The following is a 20,734-nucleotide window of genomic DNA, read 5'->3' as shown; positions in this document are numbered from 1 at the left end:
TAAAATTGTGGTTACTGTTGTGTTTGTTGGAATTGTCCTCTTTGTGATCTGCTTGACCAATCCCAATCAGCAAATTGAGTTCCAGGAACTTGTCGCCAAAGCAAGTAGAGAACAGTGGAAACAAAAGCTAGATACAGTGCACTGACAATATGACACTGTACTGCATCTGTTAAATTTGAGTTTAATCACCTTGAACAACGGAGTCTGGCTGACGTGATGCGTGCTATGTGCTTGATTTTCAGGCACTTCCATAGTATGACTTTCCAAGTTGGATATATCGAGCTTTCAGAAAAGTTTCCCAGTCATAATTACAACTTGGATTTTGATTGTTTCTAACCTTGTGCTGCATCATGTCTGCTCTCTTTTAGCCTATGACAGCAACCCTTTCCCTCAGCTTTGGTCTCTTTTTGAGGCCCCTCTGCTTTTATCAGAAATAACTCTTTCCTCTTTGGATTGACAATTCATTGATCAGTTTGATGTGAGTTCTACAGAACAAACATGGTGTTAGTCAATTCTCAGACCCTCTGTCTCAATCTCATTTTTCTATCCTCATCTCTCAATCCTTCCAATGATGCTTCATCCATCTGCCACATCCAACCACCAGATGTCAGCAGGGTCTTACTGCTACTTGGTGTTTGCCACCATTTGTCTGTCCGTGGCCGTCTATATCTACATTGTGATTCCAGAGACCAAAAACAAGACTTTCATGGAGATCAGCCGGATGTTCTCTAAAAAGGAGGCAGTTCCAGAGACCCAGGGCCTGATCCACGTGGACCAGCTGAAGCTGAAGAAGATGAACGGCTACGGGGGTGTGGAACATGCTTCACTGGAGTTCGACAGCTCTTCTTCTGTACCTTAACTGAGCTTCAGGTTCTCACAGGGTCTATAAAACCATTCATTACTCCCTCCATTCTACTGTTTTGATATGTATTAACCAAACACCACCTCAGCCGGACTTTTCACTGGATCACACTCAGGTTCAAATCATTGCTGAATATACAGTACAGTTCTGGTATTCGCAACTTCTTGTCAATTTCATGTTTCAGTCTGTTTGAGCCATTAAAGGAAAATTCCAGTTAATTTAAACTTATTTTCATAGGTTTGGCCGTTCTTCCTATCTGTACTAATAACATTGTATTTCCCAAGGTAATAGCTGAGATGTGGGAACACGGTGACATCACTGAAAAGAAGTCTGACAGAACAAGAAACACGAGCAGTCAGACCATCAGACGTTAGACAAACTTTTTTGGAGAGAAAATCCATCACAGCGTACTGCTTCATGTTTGACCTACTGTACTTATGTAGTTTAGCACATATGAGGGATTATTTCAGCAACATTTCAGGTGCTCTCACTTCCAGTTTGACATCCAAATCTGGATATACAGTTGGTTTGTTTGCGCAACTTCATTGTATCAATGTCACCATGTTCCCAGATCTCAGCAATTACTTTGGTGAGTACAATATTATTATAACTGAATGATGGGCAAACTATAAGAAAATGCAAAAATAAGACCTGAGTTGTAAGAATCCAGAATGATGCTTTAATAAACTATCGAAACAAGCTTTCCATGCGAAGGAAAGGAAAACTATGGTTTCTTACAACTTTCTCACTATTTTTGTAGTTCTGGCCATCGGTTGTATCAGTACCCATAACATTGCACTCACCAAAGTGATTGCCGAGATCTCGAAACACGAAGACATCACTAAACTGATCAAACAGGTAAAACAATCATCAGACCACTCAGAGCGTTGTAGGGGGGATTAAGAATGGGGTTGCCATCTTCCTACATAGCTAGCTAGCTTGCTACATCCATGAGACATTGCAACAGAAAATGGCCCACTGGTGACAAGTGTGGATGAGATCGACGCAGGATAGTAATTATGCTACCCAAACAAGCTGACCAGATGGTCACAACTACAAAAATAAAGTCCAAATAAATCCAATAAACTGCAGTTTTCCTTCAAGGACACCGTGACATTCAGGCATTTTGAACAGCAGCTTTTCATCACCAGGCACTTAACAATGGGTTAGTATTATTGGGGGTGGGGGTTGTGGTGTCTATTATGGCACGAATGCTAGCTGTGCTTAAGTTGTACATGAGTGTCCCACATGTCAGCATGGTAACACACAAACCATTAAACAATAAATACATGTTCAGGTAAGGACTTTAGGGTAGACTCACCAAAAGGATCAGAGCTTGTGGTTATTGACACAGCAGCATGTGGGAAATAATTGGATGTGTATAGTATGCATGTGTGACAGAAATTAACCTTTTAAAGATACATTTTTTAATCTTGTATATTGCAGTAAAAAATAATCTATGATGTGAAATTTCAATATTTATGCATGTTTTGACTGTCATCTTCTTTATATTGTAAAGTTATATTACTTGTTTCACTAAAATCCCTCCACCAGCTCTTAATACACTCATTATATTATCATTTTAGGGTTAGGGGTAAGTGTGCTAAAATGTGTTTTGTACAAACAGCAAAATCCAGTTTGTTAGAATACATGAAAATATGTATAAGCCTTTTTGAATTGTTGAAAGATAACTACATAAATGAAATGATATTGTAATACTGTGTCTTTGTGTGTTTTAATGACTGTTTACCATCTCTCCAGGAGCACTCCACATCCGTGTCATATCCAGCTCAGGTTAACACTGAACAGTAATGAGAAAACCATGAAGTGCACAGCTGCCATCCTGAAATATCTTTTCGAAAACGGAATGTTTACTCCACAACTCGGAGTAATGATGGACTTTATCATTTCCATGGGTTTTAAGTTTACTTTGCGTGATTCACGTCAGATCTACGACAGCCTGATCGTCCACAAAGTTTACGAATGACGAATGTACAGTTACTTTGAACTCAAGTCATGTTTTTAGTGAAGGGGAGGTGTGGAAATGATGGCTCCGCCTGTCAGAATGTAGACCTCAGCATACACTGATACACACACATAGTAAATAGTAGGCTAGTAGTAACATATTTATAGTTCATCTGTCAGAAAAACAAACCACATAGAGACTGCACACTCAACTGTAACCATTTAATCAAGGATCTTTTATGAACATTAACAAGGTTGCACATTTTCATGAGCCTGATTGAAGCCTGATCCTTGATTAGATTTCTGTGGGCTGAGTGTGCGGCCTCTACCACAAACACTTGGTTTGTTTTTTCTGAATACGTGTTCATCTTGCAGTTGCCAGCACCTCCAAAACTGCATTACATGCTTTGTCTCGTTTTCATATGTCATAGACTCTCTGTCAGTCAGACTCATGATAGACCTTCATCACAGCAGACATTTTGACTTGTCATTGTAGGAAAAGCACAGGTGTTACTAATAACATCAACAACGCCTTTGTTCTATTCAAGTGACCCAGTAAGCCGTGCCAGTGAGCCGGCATGGACAAGAGCAGGACTTTGAAACGGAATTCAGAAATCAGTTATTTTATTATTTACACCTGTGCTTTTCCTACTGTCACTATCAAAATGTCTTTGGGGAAAGGGCCTTTGGAGAGCCCTCAGTGTTGTCTACAGGTTGATACTATGGATTAAAAGCAGCTGACATGAAGCTTTATTTAATACACACAATTACACTTCTGAAATTCTCTTTCTCTGACACACACACACACACCACGCTGTCCCTTACTGACCAACACCAAACCTAAATCGCTTCTGACCCTTAGTGGTCAAAAAGGGAAGTGTCCTACTAGTCCTGTCTAACTGAGACACACTTGGTTAATGAGGCCATCTTTTCACTCACGCACAAAAACAAACTAAGGAAAAAAAGCTATCTATGCCACCATGTCGCCTCCTCTCTCTCTCTCTCTCTCTCTCTCTCTCTCTCGCTCTCTCTCTCGCTCTCTCTTTCTCTCTCACATGCACGCACACACACACACACACATATGCCACCTCACATATCACAGCACTGTAATTAATGGCAGTGCCTGTGTCCCTAATAAGCATTCTGATGATGTTTATTGCAGTGTGTTCCCCTCTGGTCATACAAGCCTGTGTGTGTGTGTGTGTGTGTGTGTGTGTGTGTGTGTGTGTGTGTGTGTGTGTGTGTGTGTGTGTGTGTGTCTTGCCAAGTGGCTGTCGCTGGTGCTGATGGCAGTACAGCAGAGAGGCCCAGGACAGTGACAAATGTCTGTTATCATGAAACAAGGCTGGTGACAGATAGAGTTGCGACAGTGTCGATGAGTAATAAAACTAGATGGATGATCCAGCTGCAACAGCTCCACTACAGCCACTCACAGCTGCTGTAATTAAACCAGAGAGGAAGAATGGAGGGGCAAAGACAGTAAACCAAATCAGACTGAGATACAACAATATCACAAATAACAATGTAACGCTGTAGAACATGTTAAGTAAAACTGCATGTCTGAAAAGGTTTAAAAAGACAAACACACATGATGAATATGATGTAGATGCTGCAGTAGTGTTGCTCCCTCCCGTGGGGGAATGGTTTAGATTTGCAGCATCACCGCCATCTGGGATGAGAAGGTACATTCCATCCTGCAGAGGCTCAGAGAGTGCTCTGTGCCTTACATCCTGCAGGAGGAGCTTGAGACAGCTGATTTGATTGTCTGTTGAAAATTGCTATGTGCTAACAACAGCTATATATTATAGAATTGATGGACATGCACACTAGGACCGTCACTCAAATCCCTTTCTCATACCTATGCAGCCTTCTGACAGAGTTGGATGTGACAGAAAGTTCACCTCTACCAAGCAGAAATACAGACAGTGTCAAGAATGATTGAGCCAGCTGTTTTCATATCACTTTATTCTAAGACCATTTTGAAAAAACTCCATGTTTACTGGGAAGCACCAACTTAGTGCAGATGGAAAGCCAGAACACAGAGAAAGGGGTGCTTTCTGTCCCGTCCTGCTCTCTGTGATCACCTAGACTGTGTTTTTGTGCAAAAAAACTCACAATTCAGTTGTTCGTATTTACTTTTATTTCTGTTTCTGTTGTCAGACAACTGTACAAGCATAAAATAATTTCATTATGGCTCATAAACAATGCCTGTTAACCAGGTGAACAGTGATTCCTGTGCGTCTACACTGAGATGTCAATCAAATCATTATTTTATGATTGTAAAGTTGCCTGACAAAATAAAGCTAAGTAACCGTTTTCTGTAATGACAACAGCTATACTGACATTTAAAATGAGTGACCACAGATAAAGTTGGAGTGCACAGAAAGTTGTCGTCTTCACTTTATTGCCACACAGCTGTGATCGTGTCTGAGCAGGTGCACCTCGTTGTTTTAAAAAGCCCAGTTTTCCTTGTACTAAAAAGCAAGTTTGGTGTTGAAACATCTACCCACTCTGGATCGTGTCTGAAAGATCTATTTTTGGATGTGAAAAATGTTGGCTTATTGTGGACAGTGGCCCACACTGGATGGGAAATGATGCCTTTTCAGGTTTAGCTGGCTGAGATGTAGTCTGAACTGTGACCTGCTCACTCAGTCAAAGGAAAGAGGCATCATCCAAATGTGAAGCATTGTTCAGTGTGTAATTGCACTGAATGCTCCCTGTATGGAGTTTGTAAAAATTACAGTTGATGTATGGTGATGCAGCTAGCACAGCTTCATCATAGCATAGCATTTTCTTTTATGTGAGCACAGACTGCTTTTCATCTCTGAAACAAGGAAACCTCTCTTCCATTTTCTAGATTTCCACCTTAACTCTCAAATAATATAGTTTGGCTCACATACGAATCACTCCTCTCCTTACAATCAAGTTTTGCAGTTCCTCATTGCGTGTCTCTTTTTCTCTGTCGTCCATCTCTCTCTCCTCCCCCCGTCTCTCAGAGCTGTTGATGGGGGGTGTAAATAATCTGACAGATAGCTGATGAATGTGGCACTTCTCTGCCACAGGCTGTAAGTGTTTGTGAGAGAGTGTCTGACGACTGGGCCGGCCTTTTCTTTATGCTTTAGCACCGTGCTGCCACACAGACAGCTCTGTGGCCATGCATACGTTTTCCACCTCACATAAATACACCAACGTACAGACTGGGGCTCCTCTCATCCATCTCATCATCAGTCAGTGAAGCTGCACTCAGCTCGTAGATGTCAGTTCAACTTCTGCTTGATCATTTTATGCCCAAAAAATGTTGTCAACGTCTAAGAATATAGAATATATCCTTCTCATTTCATTAAATATGTGAATCATTTTAATGCAGCTGCCACTGTGCAGTGTTCCCCTCTGTTCTGTTCTCTCACTCCGGCTCTGTAAGATATATTGTAAGATAAATCTGAGAGGTTGCAAGATGATTAACAAGATCGGAAAGAAGATGAAAAATATTTTTGCTACACAAAATTATGTTTAACTTTTTTCAAATTGTTTCAAAGTTTTGTTTGTTTTTTTCCTGTGAAATGCTGTACAGTTTTACCTCTTCAGGCCTCTGAAAATGAATCAAATGAAGCAAGCTGACAAGTAAGCCTCACTCTTTGGTTGAACTGCTCACAGCTCATGGTGAGGGTTCACGAGTGGGCATGGATGTATATAAAGGGTCACGTGCCAAAATGGAAACCTGTGACTGAGGGAGCGTCCACATTAAGAACGGTTACATTTGTCTTTTTCTCTCAGTTTAACCCCTCCATCCAGACTAAAACAGCATTTTCTCCCCCCAAACCAGAGCTTTGCAGAGTGTGTAAATCTTCAGTGTGCACAGGGGAAACGGAGCTTTTCAAAAACGATGGCGTAAGCTGCTCAGGGAGGGTCGGGGCTGTGTGGCAGTAAAGTTGAGACAACATTTAGTCGCCTCTAACTTTCTCTGTGATTGTTCATTTTAAATGCCAATGTAGCTGAATACACAGCAGAGCTGCTGTCATTAACCTGGATTTATGTTGATTTTGTCAGACACGACCAAAGATAATGATTTCATCAGCCGCTGTCTGTCCTCCCCTGACCAGATGTTGGCTGCGATGCAGTTTTGCTGTTTGCCAACTGAAAAGAGGGCGAAGAAGAAGAGACTTAGCCAGTTCATGTTCTTCCGGTGTTTTACTGTGGGCAGACGTCTCAACAAAAACAACATGCAAACACTAATGTGGACGCAAGTCGTTTTCACGAGAAAACTTTGAAAAACATTTTCTAGATGGCTTAATGTAGACGTAGCCTTAGATAAATGCTTCTTAACATTTTTTGAGTGCTGGACCTGATGAGCTGACCCGTCTCAGGGACCCCCTCCCTGAGTATACTGGAATCCCCTGCTGCACATTTGTGACTCCACCTGTACATGTAAGTACATGTAAAAGGCAATATTCGTGTCATTTAGCCTGTTGAATACGTGTGGAATATGAACCAAGCAGGCAGCTGGTGCTGGATCTGGAGACTGGAAGAGCTCAGGGAGGAGAGTTTTGCTCAACCTGAGACGTTGACTGATAAACTATTCAGGGAGGTCTCTCTCTCTCTCTCTCTCTCTCTCTCTCTCTCTCTCTCTCTCTCTCTCTCTCCAGGTACCAAATATTGCGTGAGCATGTGGTTCTTTCCATAAATATGCTGCCATGTCTGAATCCAGCCATAAGGAACATTACTGTAAAAGTCACCAGTGTAATATGACAAAAAGCCATCACTTTCAGAGATACATGAAGCGAGCAATGTTACGTGTTCCATGTCTGAAAGTGGCTTTAGTGACAGCAGTACTATGGATGAACTCAGTAACATGAAGGACTGCAGCTGCTTTCACTCGGAGGCCGGTGTAGACAAGTCCAATCTGCCCGTGTCTTGAGGAATGAATGTTAGAAACACACAGCTTGTAATCTAATAACAATGATAATGAGGGAAAGAATTAGGATGTGTCTGATATTAAATGAGAACATTTTTTATTATAGATATTTCATAAATCTTCCACAGACATCCTACCACCAGGATGCAGGGATTCAGACTGAAAATAGCCCTGTGTTAAGAGTGCAGGGTACGGAAGAGGACTAGGGCCACATGTGAAAAATGTTTTTGAGTTCTCTCAACAACAAAGAACAAAAACCAGTTCCACACTTACAGGATCACCTTTATAATCTTTAGTGATATTATATGACATTAAGGGAAATATTCAAATCCCTGACAACACGTTTTTATGGTATAGTTGCATTTCCCTAAAAATCCAACTGCCATGTTTTGTATCTTTGGAAACTTGTGGATGTCCACTGTAATTAATAAAGGTATGTGGGTGTGAACAGTGCCTGGCTGCATAACATGCATTTGTATTGATGGAGACAACAGTGAGTAAGGCAGAATTGAAGTGGTTAAATGTACCAAACCAAAAAGCAACTAATAAACACATCACTGAGCAGTCATGGAATAAAACATTCTGTAAAAAGACTTCCACATCTTCTATCATGACGCCACTGGTGAAGGATCTGACCATTATCATGTCATCATATCAGAGGTGGACTGGCTGATATCCCAGTATATATCAGTCTTGCAGAGGTGGGGCAGAGGGTGGGGGTAGTGGGGTTGATCCTGTGCCTGTTTTAAATGTTAATCATCACTGCCCTGCCCCAGGGCTACAGACATGGCCACAGATTCTTGTATGCTAACGTGGCCGACCAATAAGCATCTGAGCTGTTTCCAGAGCTGTGCTGGTTTCTGCTGACCGCTCCACTACTTGCATGTTTATTCTCCCACATCATTAAAGGCAGTCACATGTTGATTGCAGCCTTTCATTCCTTATTGTGTATGTGTTAGGGCGTTTTTTCCACCTGTTGGCTTTGATGTGGAGCAGTGTGTGTGTGGTGTAAGTGCAAATGTAAGGCTATTGTCAGGGTCAAAGGTTAATGATTAACCATTTACTAGTGTCCTAACTCAACTGATGTGCATTCGAGGACATTTTGGGGCATTTTGCTGCAGCATGGAGGACTTCATATAACAGCAAATGTGGTGTAGCACATTGTTAACATGATGACAGTTCCAGATTTAAATTAGCAATGAAAAGTGATTTCCTATATAATCACTTTAACAAGTTTTGTCACCACAAGTGTTGTTTCTGAATGACAGATGAGAGGATAAATATGACCAAATTGCAAACCTGTACATCAGTATTTGTATTGTACATTCATTTGATATCACCACATTACACAAAGGATGAAACGATTTGAAGACACTTTATTCATCCCCGTGGGTAAAGCAGGTGAAATAGGCCATAAGCACAGTCGGAAAATGAAAATATGGAAAACACAGATAATGAAAACATTCAAATTATGATACAATTATTTGTGGCCAGAATCTGCTCAGTTGTAAATAAAGCTGCTGTGCTGGCTCTGGGAGACGTCTCGTCCTCTCTGGCTGTTAGCTTAGCAGCAGCAACTGTAGCAACAGTTTGCTAACCCACAACCTAGCTAACGCTAGTTACATTACTTGCTGTGTCGTTTTCTCGCTGTTTGAGTAGCATTTGCTAAAAGCTGCAGAGACCGGCTGTTTGTGAAAGTTGTGAGCCTTTTTAAAAATGAAAATACATATTTGTGCTTTTAAGATTCATATTGTTGGTTTGGGTCATATATATATACATATATGTATAACATACATCGAATAATGCCAGACTTTTTATTTAATGACACTTAAACTTAAATTTTTACATGCTCACTCACATGTACTCACAAACACAAACCTTGCAATATACTGTATAGATATACATGCTATTCTATATGTATAGATATAGTGATATAATGATATTGATTAACAGTGACAGGAGTTTTTTAAGTTGATTTTTCCTGGTCTGCACATCACAGAAACTGCCACTAGAGGACACTAGTGATGCATTCAAAGCTGCTTGTTGCCTCGTGATACAGGACTAGAACACATCAGCAGGTGGAAGTAGGACTTGTGGTAATAACAGCTCATCTTTAAAGTTCACTCAAACTGTGAGCCCGTCCAGACTGGGCCGGGCTCTCGTGCAGCTTCCTCCTGTTTGATCACAACATTATTGCTCTTCAGGGTCACAATAACATCACCCGGGCCATCCTCCATTCACCGTCCTTTGACTGGCAAACGTGGCACAGACATGTTATTGCTCTGTTCATTTACGACTCTCAAAACCCAGAAAACAACAAATCACCAATACACGGCTCAATACGCAAGGTGGCCCTCAGTGTCTGTGACTTGACTGGCCCAAACCCTTCTATTGTGCAGCGGCAGTTTACCTTGAAACTTATTTGAAGTCATTGTACCCTGCAGCAGGTCTTTGTGTACCAGGCCCTCATCTCAACAAGTAGCAACAGTTCACAACTACCTGTAATGGTGGATCCCCCAACAGCGCTCAAAAGGGAGAGTGTCTGCCTCTACGAATAACAATACAACTGTTGCCCAGTTGTGGCCCCTGTGTTTGGTCCCTGGGATCCCACAGTGGGTCTATTGGGCCCTATACAGGCTCTTTATGGTCACTAATACACAAAACACAACAATAGCAGCTTCTCCAGATGCTACTGTGATAGGCGTAGCTGTGACTTGAGCCAGGGCGTAAAAATACAATCAGCTCTTTGGGTTTTGGAGAGCTGAATAGCAGTCTGATTGGATGTTAATAGTGCTTAGGTTACTAGAAGTGCATGTTTAAGCTAATTGTCCAGAATGGACTAGGTTTTAACTATGCTTTGTTGATTAGATGGCTTGGGTTTCTGAGTAGTTAGGATTAACGTGTGTGTTTAATGTCTCACTCTGAATGAAAAATGAATTCGACAAAATACCTTTAAAATCAGCTACTGCTCATGTAGTAGCAGTTCTGGGACCACTTTGAATTCTTTGGACAACTGGCTGCATGATGACGACATCAGAACACATCAGGACATTTACATCGCAGCTAAAACATAATTTGACAGTCTAGCTCTCACAATCGAAGAGCTTCTTCCTATAGAGAGTCCAAGTGAAACTGAAACTTTTGTTAAGACTAAGAAAACCTCTAATATTATATAAATAATATAAAATTTTGTTTAATATTTCTGGTTTAGCGGCTATTAATGGACACAATTTCCCAAAAGCCCAAAACCGTTGAAGGTTAAGGGTCAGCAGCCAGACAGACTGAGACAAGTCAAGTGCTGAGCTATGAGGATGGACAGGGAGGTTCGAACAGCGTTTTTTGGCAGTAGCAATTAAAGCTGAAACGTTGGGAAGAGAAGATAGTGTGGGTGAATATCATGGATAAGGAAGAAAGCGTTACCATGACATGTAATACATGCACTGCCACATTGGCAAAACTTCATGGGAACTGTAGTTTTTTTGAACAGCCAATTATTTGTTGTTAAAATCACAAAGGGTTCAAATACTAGGCTAGACTGTATCAGAGCTACAAAGACGTGTTGTGTTTTGAGCCAGGATACAAGTCATACTGGGAAATTGGAAACCACTAACTGAAATAGCTGTAGTCCAATCAAGTTGAGGGGAAGTGGATGCACCAAATCAGTTTTCTGCAGCACTTCATAACATCTTAACTCCTTAAACACACTGCCTGTCAAATAATCATTAGAGTATCTATTCGGTTCAATAGAAAACGTTAATATAACAAGTTTCCAAAGAAGATTGCAGGTTTACAGTAGTCAAATATGAACTCTTGAGCATTAATTAATGTTTCACAGTAACATTTGGTCTGTAGGGGAGCACAGCCAAGGTGATAACGCCTAGGTTTGACTGTGCTTGGCCAGAGGAGCTGTGGTCAGAGGTGTGTCCAACCTTGCTGGGTGGAGCTCAGTCCACACAGAGCCCAGGACAAACTGACCATCTGTAACCTGTGATTTCAGCAGCGGCCACATTCTAGACCTGGCCCGGAAGATACAGCTCTGATCTGTGAGGCTGACCTAGGTCAAATTTTAGCCCTGGAGTCTGTCTTAAACCTTTTACTGAACACTCTCTACCGTCAGCTGTGGAAAGCAAACGCCAGGCCAAGCTTTCAGAATGCAAATAAGTGGCAAACAGTGCTAAGGACATCAGACCTGGAAATAGCTTTAGACCCCCTTGTCGGGATGACTAGGGTGTAATATTCTTTGAAGGCCACAACATATCTGGGAAATCTTTACCAGTGCCAATGTTGGCTAATTAGTTTGTGAAGCAAATGATAACAGCATAGCAAAGTTCTCACTGAAGATACAAAAGAAAGTCAGTAAAGTAAAGTAAATTAAAGACAAAAGGTACAGCCAAGTGACAAAACATACAGTACAAGTATGGCAGAGAGAAGAGAAGAATGTCTTTCCAAACTGATTTCTGTACCAACATCCTAATCCATGAACAGTGCAGGATCGGCCCACAGACTGGTTGAGTCAGTATGCACCTGCAGACGTCTTGTGTATTCACGACTGAAATTAAGTCTCACTCACGTCTTCTCAGTAATAAACAAAACATAGTGCTGTTGAGTGCAGACATGCAGATATTTCATCAATACACCTATGGTTTCTTTTTCATGCTAATGCAGGGAGAAACTATGCTCCTTCAAATCTTAGCACCTTTGGTTTCATTGTAAGCAGAATAATCAGCAATTTTCCTGTCTAAAATTAGCTGGAGCACAGTGAAATGGTAAGTGTGCAAAAGGAGATAGTTAATATTTGAAGATTATTAGTGCTTGTATTAAAGTGTCAAGTAGAAAAACCTCTCGTTATTCTCACTTGGGAACGTTCTCGCATTAGTCTGATAGCTCTTTTCCACTACATATACTATATTTGTGGCAGTTCGTTAACAAGTGAAACAAACATCATAGCTTCTTTTTAATTAGCTGAATAAACTGTATTAGACTTCATATGGGATTTTATTTAGCTGTAACTGCCAGCAATTAACACGCCAGTTAGCCTAGCTGACCTATAAAATTCAAACCAGTGACCCTATTTGTCCTGGTTAGCTAGTTTGCTAGCCTACTGAACATCAAAGACCATAATTGTAGTCCTACATAATTATTGACCAGACCTTATTCTTCACAGATCAAGTTACAGCTAGCTAACTTGCATGTTAAAATTGTGATTTTTTGCAGAGGATTAGTTGTTTAGCTTCAAGAAATGCCTGTCTAATCCGCGATAGAGGTGGCAGGACACACAGATGCACCTTTTAAAACATGTTTGAGAAGCTCACATTAAATGGCAGCATGAATATACTCAAAACTGCAGTGTTCTGTCAGACTCTTCAGTAAGGCCTGTATGGCCCACCACATTTGCATGACTTATGTCTTCTCTACAACAACAACAAGAACTTAGGTTTAAAAAGACATCACATTCTCCATCTTTCACTGACAGAGAATATTTCCTGTCCACTTCTAGTCCACGTTCTTTTTTCCTGATCCAGCTCCATGTGTCCCAACCAGTGTTTTTCACCCTTGGAGAAGCAAAGACATCTCATCACAATTTGTCCAAATCACAGCACAGCCCTTGTGTAATGAGCGGGCCACCACAGCTATGATGATTACAGTGTCGACAGTGGCTAGCAGGCCACAATAATAACTGGTGGGAGCTGGGAGGACGGGTAGGAAGGGAATGAGAGCAGGACTGAGTATGAATGGAAAGATAAAGGAGAGAAAAATATTCTGTAAGCGGTGCTTTGCTTGTTGCTGTATTTTTTCATGTTTCTATTGTTACAATAGTTTCCAAATCCAACATAATCTGTGATATGTTTCTTTTTACTCCCAAATAATCATAAAGATTATTACTGAAAACCAAGTGGTGTGAATTTATACTGTGTATGTTTTGACCATTCTTTTTCAAATCTGTCTCTTGTGAAGCCCCGACTTTATGGAAGTGCAGTTGTAAATCACCGGAGTACACTTTTTTTTTCTTTGTGAAACCAGTGACAGCCAATGCTAACTACAGCTGAGAGTCAGCAGCCAGTCCAGTCTCCTATGAGCTTTTCCACATGCAACTATTCTATTTTAGTGATATATCATCAATTGCACTGTTTACTGTCAATATAGTCAGATATGATGTTCATACAGAGCAGTGTGATGTTAGGGTGTGGAGGTCATGGGTGTAGGCATATTAAGTGCCTTCAACAGTATCCTGTGTTCATGTACAGTCCAATACTCGTAGTCAGTGTTGATATTTTTATTGTCCAATATGAAAATTCTGATAGATACATCAAGGAAAAATATGAAAAGACAATGTTTAATTTTCCTCAATTTTTTCTGATGCACAATGGTTGCAATTCAAATACATAGAACCAATGTTGATGGAGGGATGGAGGAACAGAATCAATCCGGAGAGAGAAGAAGGAAGATCCACAGAGGCTGGCAGGGCTCCATAGACTGGAGACAAACAGCACAGAGTGGCCGTACCTCAACACAAACACATGACCACACACACATACATACATCTATGCAGCGTTTCTGACTCTACACAAACAAGTCAACAGATATTTCAGCTATGTGTGCTATGCTCTGTGTCTCTCCTCCCTCTCACTCTCATCCACACACACTTTCTGCTATTTCATTCTCTCTCTCTTTGACTGTCTGGCATTAACACTCACAGACACTCTTGCACCCATTCACAATTCCACTAAGGTGACACACTGCACAAAGGATGCTCAGTAGAATTACAGAAGTCACACAGGAACAGAACGTTGTTGTTTAAAGTATTTTTATATTATTTTTTGCCTTTATTTATAGTGCAGCTGAAGATAGACAGGAAAGGGGGAGAGAGAGAGGGGATGACATGCAGCAAAGGGCTGCGGGCTGGATTCAAACCGCTTACAGGACTCAGCCTCGGTACATGGGGCTACCAGGGCACCCCTTGTTGTTTAAAGTTGAAAAAATTATGGCTTAGTACTTGTACTAAGTGGTAAGTACTGCACTGACGTGACAGTGAGCTGCTGTAGCAAAAGAGTTTCCCCTCGGGGATCAATAAAGTATTTCTGATTCTGAACTTTAACATGAAGTTCGATGCTAAAAAATGTGTGTCTAAGGCTATTAGAGGGGATGATATCATAGCCTACAGTAGGTGATGTTACTCTGTTGAATGCAACACAGGATGATACTGGACAGTGACAAAGACCCTGAGGCAGCTGGCAGCTAGTTGGCAGCTAGTTACCCAAGCCACCAGTCTCCCAGCCAGGAGACAACCACCACTAACTACAGACAAGAGGATGCAACCCAAAGGCCCTCAGAGAGGTGGGATGAATGATGGGCCTGACTGGACGAACTACATGGAAACAACAGCAATGACTACAGACAACAAAACAAGGACCTTTCGGAAGTGCAGGTGTGGATGGGGGATTGTGACCACATTCAGGGGGATATGAATCCACCAGGGGAGAGCAACATCTGGTGAGCAAGGTTTGCTGTTGGACACATAGGACACTCATGTATGTGAGCATGAAGAAAGTGGACCCAACAGCCCCCCAGACATGAAGCCAAGCCATCAAATGGAAAGGAGGGAACCAGGAAGGAGAAATAATATCAAGTGGCCCAAAGCAAACAAGGTAGAGGTTTGGCAAATGCTAGACATGGATCTCAGCACACTTCTTGAGCACTCCTTACGTGACCAAGTGCATAAGAGTATTAACCTATTTGGGGACATCCTGTATAAAGAGTCTAGAGAAATGGGAAGGAGATCGAATCGCTGGTGCAAGCCTAAAAGCCCTTTGGGAAGAGGTGAGACAAAAGTTGGCCTACATGCAAAGGAAGAGCACATTCGCAAGCGCAGGAAAAGAGGCAAAGATCTGTGGCGGTCTTCATCCCCAAAGAACTGAACTCTCATGATATCAGCCAGTTCAGGAGCATTGCGCTGCTAAACATTTAGGAAAAGATCTTCTTCTCAGTCATAGCTGAGAGAATGACAACTTACCTCATGGAAAATGGCTACATTGACATCAGCTGCCAGAAAGCAGAGTACCAGGCTTCCCAGGATGCATGGAACACTCACCAATGATATGGGAGCAGATCCAGGGAGCCACGCGAGAAAAAGGCGACCTACACGTTGTGTGGCTAGACCTCAACAATGCCTATGCATCTGTTCCACACCAACTTTCTTCTCAAGGCAACCTGTGACACCCTGCTCTGCCACTGAAACCTCCATCAGTGGTTCGGCAATGAAGAGGGCTGCCATCTCTGCGATACCCCCAACAATCATCCCACAGCTGATAATCACCTCATCCAGGTCATTAGGCCTGGAGAGAGCAGCAGAGACACCTGTTCGCAAGGCTCATCAAGACTCCTTTGGCAGGTAAGGATTGGAACATGAGGGTTGACCTCAGTACACAGCTGCATTTCCCTCCAGAGATCACCACCACATCACTCCAGCCAGACATAGTGGTCTGCTGCTTTCATCAAGCTCAAAATCTCTTGGAAGGAGGGAGTGCAGGCCACCCATGAACAAGGGGTTGAAAGGGTGGCAGCTAAGTGCAGGGAGGCAGGCTGGGCCACCATCATGTAACCAGTGGAAGCAGGCTGTTTGGGCTTCATCAGCACATCAGCACCCCAGCTACTTCGCGACTAAAGACTTCGCTGAGGAAGCAGAGAAGGGCATCTTTTAGCTATGGCTGAGGAGGAAGGACAGGAATTGGGGTCCATCAAATAAGTAGGGCAGCTGCAGGGACTGGTAGGGAGACGTCCTTGCCACTGCTCAGCAACCAGGAGATGTACTGGGGTTAAAGGAGCGAAACGTCAATGAGCGGTGGTCCCTGGCTGACAGGCAGAAATGTCCAGCAGTGAATAACACCGTAAATTGGAAAGCTATTATGATGATGATATGGTGAACAGAATATTAATTTTGCAGTAAGTTTGTCTTAGTTATATATTTTTTTTGTTAATTCTGGTATCATACTTAAACTCCATATTCATTTACATTAAGGCATTATGATTTCAGGTCAAATTTGTGTTTTTCCTCCTGTGAAGGAAGGCAGACTATCTGTGCATGACTTGTACAACAGGTCTGGACCACTTGTGAATTTTGTTCATACCTAAGAAAAAAGTAAGTATGAGAAAATGCTGAATGCCACAAATTGAATCACTCATACGTGCCACTTAAGAACAACTCTGTACAATTTGCATGAGGTTCTTGCATGAGGCCCATTGTGTTTCCTAAAATGTCGGAGTGCTCTTTTAAAGAATTGTAATACTATAAATCAGATATAGTAAAGAAAGGTAGAATCAATTAAGATCAGATTTTTAATAAACATGTATGTTTATCAGCTTAGTGACCGTTTTCCAGTTATGATCATTCCAAAAGCCCTGCCCACTTTTCTCACAAAAATATCCGAGCAGCAGCAGCTGAAGTGTGCATTAGCAGTGATGCAGTGACTCCTCTCATTAGCATACAGCTACAGCAATAGATGGATTGTTCTTCTGTTGGTCTCATCCTACAGGTGATTGATCTGTTAACAACTATTTCCCTTACAGACCTTTGATTGAGTGCTGCTTGTCTTTGCCTGAAAGGACCAGTGTGTGTGTGTGTGTGTGTGTGTGTGTGTGGCTGGAGGCCGGCCCAGAGCAGCCTCAGCTGGGTGTCTTTCAGCTCTCTATTTATGAGCTCTTCTTTACATATTCATTCTGCTACTTTTAAACAAAGCCCGCAGGTTGCCTTTCTCCCTCTGTGACTGTAGTGCAGTGTGTCAGTGTACGTCAGTGTGTGTATGGGTGTGTGTGTGTTGATGACAGAAAAGAATGAGAGAAAAGAGGAAAGAGAAACAGGGGACCATATTGCTCTACCTTTTTGTCTTTCTCTCCATCATTCATTTGTTGGTTAAACAGATACAGTCAAGGTTTGATCCTGATGTTTGTGGATTCATGTTGCAGATGATATTTTGGACCATAATATCCTTTAATATCAATTCTTTGTCAATTCATCCAGATTTATTCTTGGCAGTGTGGAAAAGCATCTGGCCCAGCATGCAGTAAATGATGAGACTTTAAGGTGGGCTATCAGCTTGTTAGGTGGAATTCACTGTAGGTTTTGTCATATGAAGCTGTTGATAGTTGAACATTTTATTGTCAAGGCCAATAAAAACCCAATAACTTTACATACTGGCAAGCTGATTTATGCATGCATGTTTGTTTCATGTAATAATGTGTGGAAGGTTACAGTCTCCTCATTGCTGACACAGATCGGATGTTTTTGTTTGCCGCTTTTTGTCTCTTCAGTGGAGCAGAAGCTTCAGTTCGTTAAAGTCACATGCTTCATGTCTCTTTCCATTGCACTTTGTTGCATATTGCTTTTATTGATACACCAATGTTTCCACCTCAGTCAAGCGTAAAAACATTTTTGTGATGTTTCTACTTTTTTGTTACCACTCACACAGGTTCTTTTATGCACAAATTGAAAATGTGCATAAAAACAGGTGGATGGAAATGCACCCACTGCCACACTTCAAACTGCAGCTCATGCTGGCAAGTTTCAGGTGACACATTTTTTGAATACAACATGTGAAACAGAATTTGTGTAGCATGAACCTTCCACGTTCATATAAAAATTTATTTTTATTTTTCTGGCTCTAAGTTGTGTTTGATTAATGTTGAAGCCTGCAAATCATGAGGGTGACTATGTGGAAATCTCCTGATAACTTCAGTGCATCTAGTCTTGAACTGATTCATCAGAGGAAACACAAACAACTTCAAAAAGGACAGAAACCATAATACACAATCCAAAGGACACACATAAAATTATAACATGTCCTGTGATGCTGCTGACCAACAGCAGGTGATGCTGGATGTATTGACTATTTTGGCCTATGTGCTTGTGCAGTGTGGTAACCACGTCATTTTGGTCACTTCCATTTTTAGCGTGCTGTATGTCTGCCTTTACTCGCACTGCTGTATCATGCTGTATCAGTGACAGCGTCAACCTTCACAGGAACATTTTAACTCGAGGTCTGCTTACTAGATTTTTTCGATAACATCTCATGGTCGACATCAGCGAATGGAGTTTGCTCAGTTGTAAAGTAATTTTTTTATTTTGTAGTGTTTATACACAGGATTTGAATATACTAATGTTGGCATCAGCTCTGGTATAGTTAGTGTCTATCAGCTATGATTTGATGAAGTTTGATCGATTAGCTATTTAGGTACAAAACTGGAGAAATTTTGCTGGAATTCTCATTTAGTACACATTAATACACAGCTTCATTCATCCCTCATTAGTCATTCTTCATGCTTGTGTCTCAGGAGTCTCTCATCAGATTTGATATGTGGTGAAATGATATATGTGAAATGTTTCTCACCACGGCCCAGAGGGAGGTTTTCCATCATGTTCTACATTTTCTTTCTGAAGCTTTTCTACCTACATTAGTATGATCCTACCCTGAATCATATTTGTTATTTCATTCTCCATGTTGGTTGTTTCGTCCCTTTCAGGTCCAAACTCAGGGAGAGAGAGAGAGAGAGAGAGAGCGAGAGAGAGAGAGCTGACAGCTGTGTAGATAACAGGGCCCTGGTTGCCACGGTGAGGGGATTTGATTGGCGGCTGGGGGGGTTGATTGATAAGGACCCCCCTGCTATTCCAGTGACAGCTCCTGTCAGAGAGCCAGCTCGTCTCACATCAGATGTATCAACTGGTACAGCCTGCTCCCTCCCCAACACACACACACACACACACACACACACACACACACACACACACACACACACAAATACATACAGACTGAGAGAACAGCCAAAACATTTAGTTTACCAACCCCTAACCAACCCATTACCTCTGCTTCAGTCTGTCTCACAGTTTTCTCAAAGGGGATGATACCAATTTAAGAAATCTTATCTGTTGATACTGAACATAACAGATTGAGGGATATTGCTTATTTGCGGCTTCAACGAACAAATGTACCAATGGACATCAATACTGTAATGCTTATTTTACACTTACAGACAAAGAATGTGTATACACTGGATATCCAGTCAGGCTTTATGTTTTTATAACTGTGAAGATGGGAGTTTTAAGTGTTAATATACCATTTCTTGTATTAAAGCTGTAGCTGTTTTGTGTTAATACTCATTATCTTTAAAAAGTGTTTTTTCCACAAATTTTCTTCATCTTTCATCTTCTTTCGTCTTCATCAGAGTACAAAGATAGCATTTAGACCATCATGGGACACTAAAGCTATCCATTAAAACGAATAGTTTTGTAACTGTATTAGAGCTGTCAGCTTGTAGCAGAAAGAAAAATTGCAGAATAGCCATTTTCAACCTTGACAGTAAAGGAAGGTGGGGAAGGTGAGGAGATAAATCAGACCCACCTGTGAGCTGGGGGAAGAAACTAACAAAAGCAGCATGGAGGAGAACAGGAAGAGGAATAAGAGTGGATAAAGGATCTCTATGACTATCTATCTCTTTGACCTGCTGGGATGTAGCTAACCACCATCTTTTAGGATTCTGATTATTCTCCGGTCTGGCGCCCAAATTTTCCTTTGAATATTTGGATAAACCTACAATACAAGCTGTATTGTATACAAGCAAGGGGACCAATCATGGTGAGGGGAACTCTGTTGAACATTGCTTAATTTGTGATTAAAATGTGCAACAAATGAAATGTTTGCCATGTTTTCCAGATGATTTTAGATCAGGGGGTTAGCTCAGTCATATCACGGGCTGGCTAATATGTTCAATAAAATAATCAATTTTCCCAAAACATTCAGCACACCAGTCTCTCAGTGCACTAGCTCTGAGGTCAGACAGGCCAGGTGTCAAAATGAGCTTCATGTTAACTCTGGTAGCTATTTCAGTCTGCTGATAAGCACAAACACATGCAGTGGTTCCTACAACATGTTCTGGGAAGGTGAAGAGAGCTCACTTTCCAAATTAGAACTAATAGGCTGGGTGAAGACAGACTCAGTCCCACTTGT

At 41.5% G+C, this 20,734-nt stretch overlaps 1 protein-coding gene across 4 annotated transcripts in view; it reads left to right on the top strand.

Annotated features, from left to right (window-relative positions):
- The window catches only part of slc2a15a (solute carrier family 2 member 15a), a 45,532-nt gene extending 42,947 nt beyond the window's left edge, over positions 1–2,585 (top strand). For all 4 annotated transcript variants that reach the window (XM_044214984.1, XM_044214985.1, XM_044214986.1 and 1 more), the window contains one exon: positions 605–2,585. In XM_044214984.1, the coding sequence (XP_044070919.1) occupies positions 605–859 (255 nt within the window). In that variant the 3' untranslated portion in view covers positions 860–2,585. The remainder of the gene's footprint in view (positions 1–604) is intronic.
- Positions 2,586–20,734: the final 18,149 nt, after the last annotated feature.

Source organism: Siniperca chuatsi, linkage group LG11 (assembly GCF_020085105.1).
Source record: "Siniperca chuatsi isolate FFG_IHB_CAS linkage group LG11, ASM2008510v1, whole genome shotgun sequence".
In the NCBI taxonomy this organism is placed as follows: domain Eukaryota; kingdom Metazoa; phylum Chordata; class Actinopteri; order Centrarchiformes; family Sinipercidae; genus Siniperca; species Siniperca chuatsi.
Note: the sequence above shows the minus strand (reverse complement) of the source record. Positions and strands in the feature narration are given on the sequence as shown.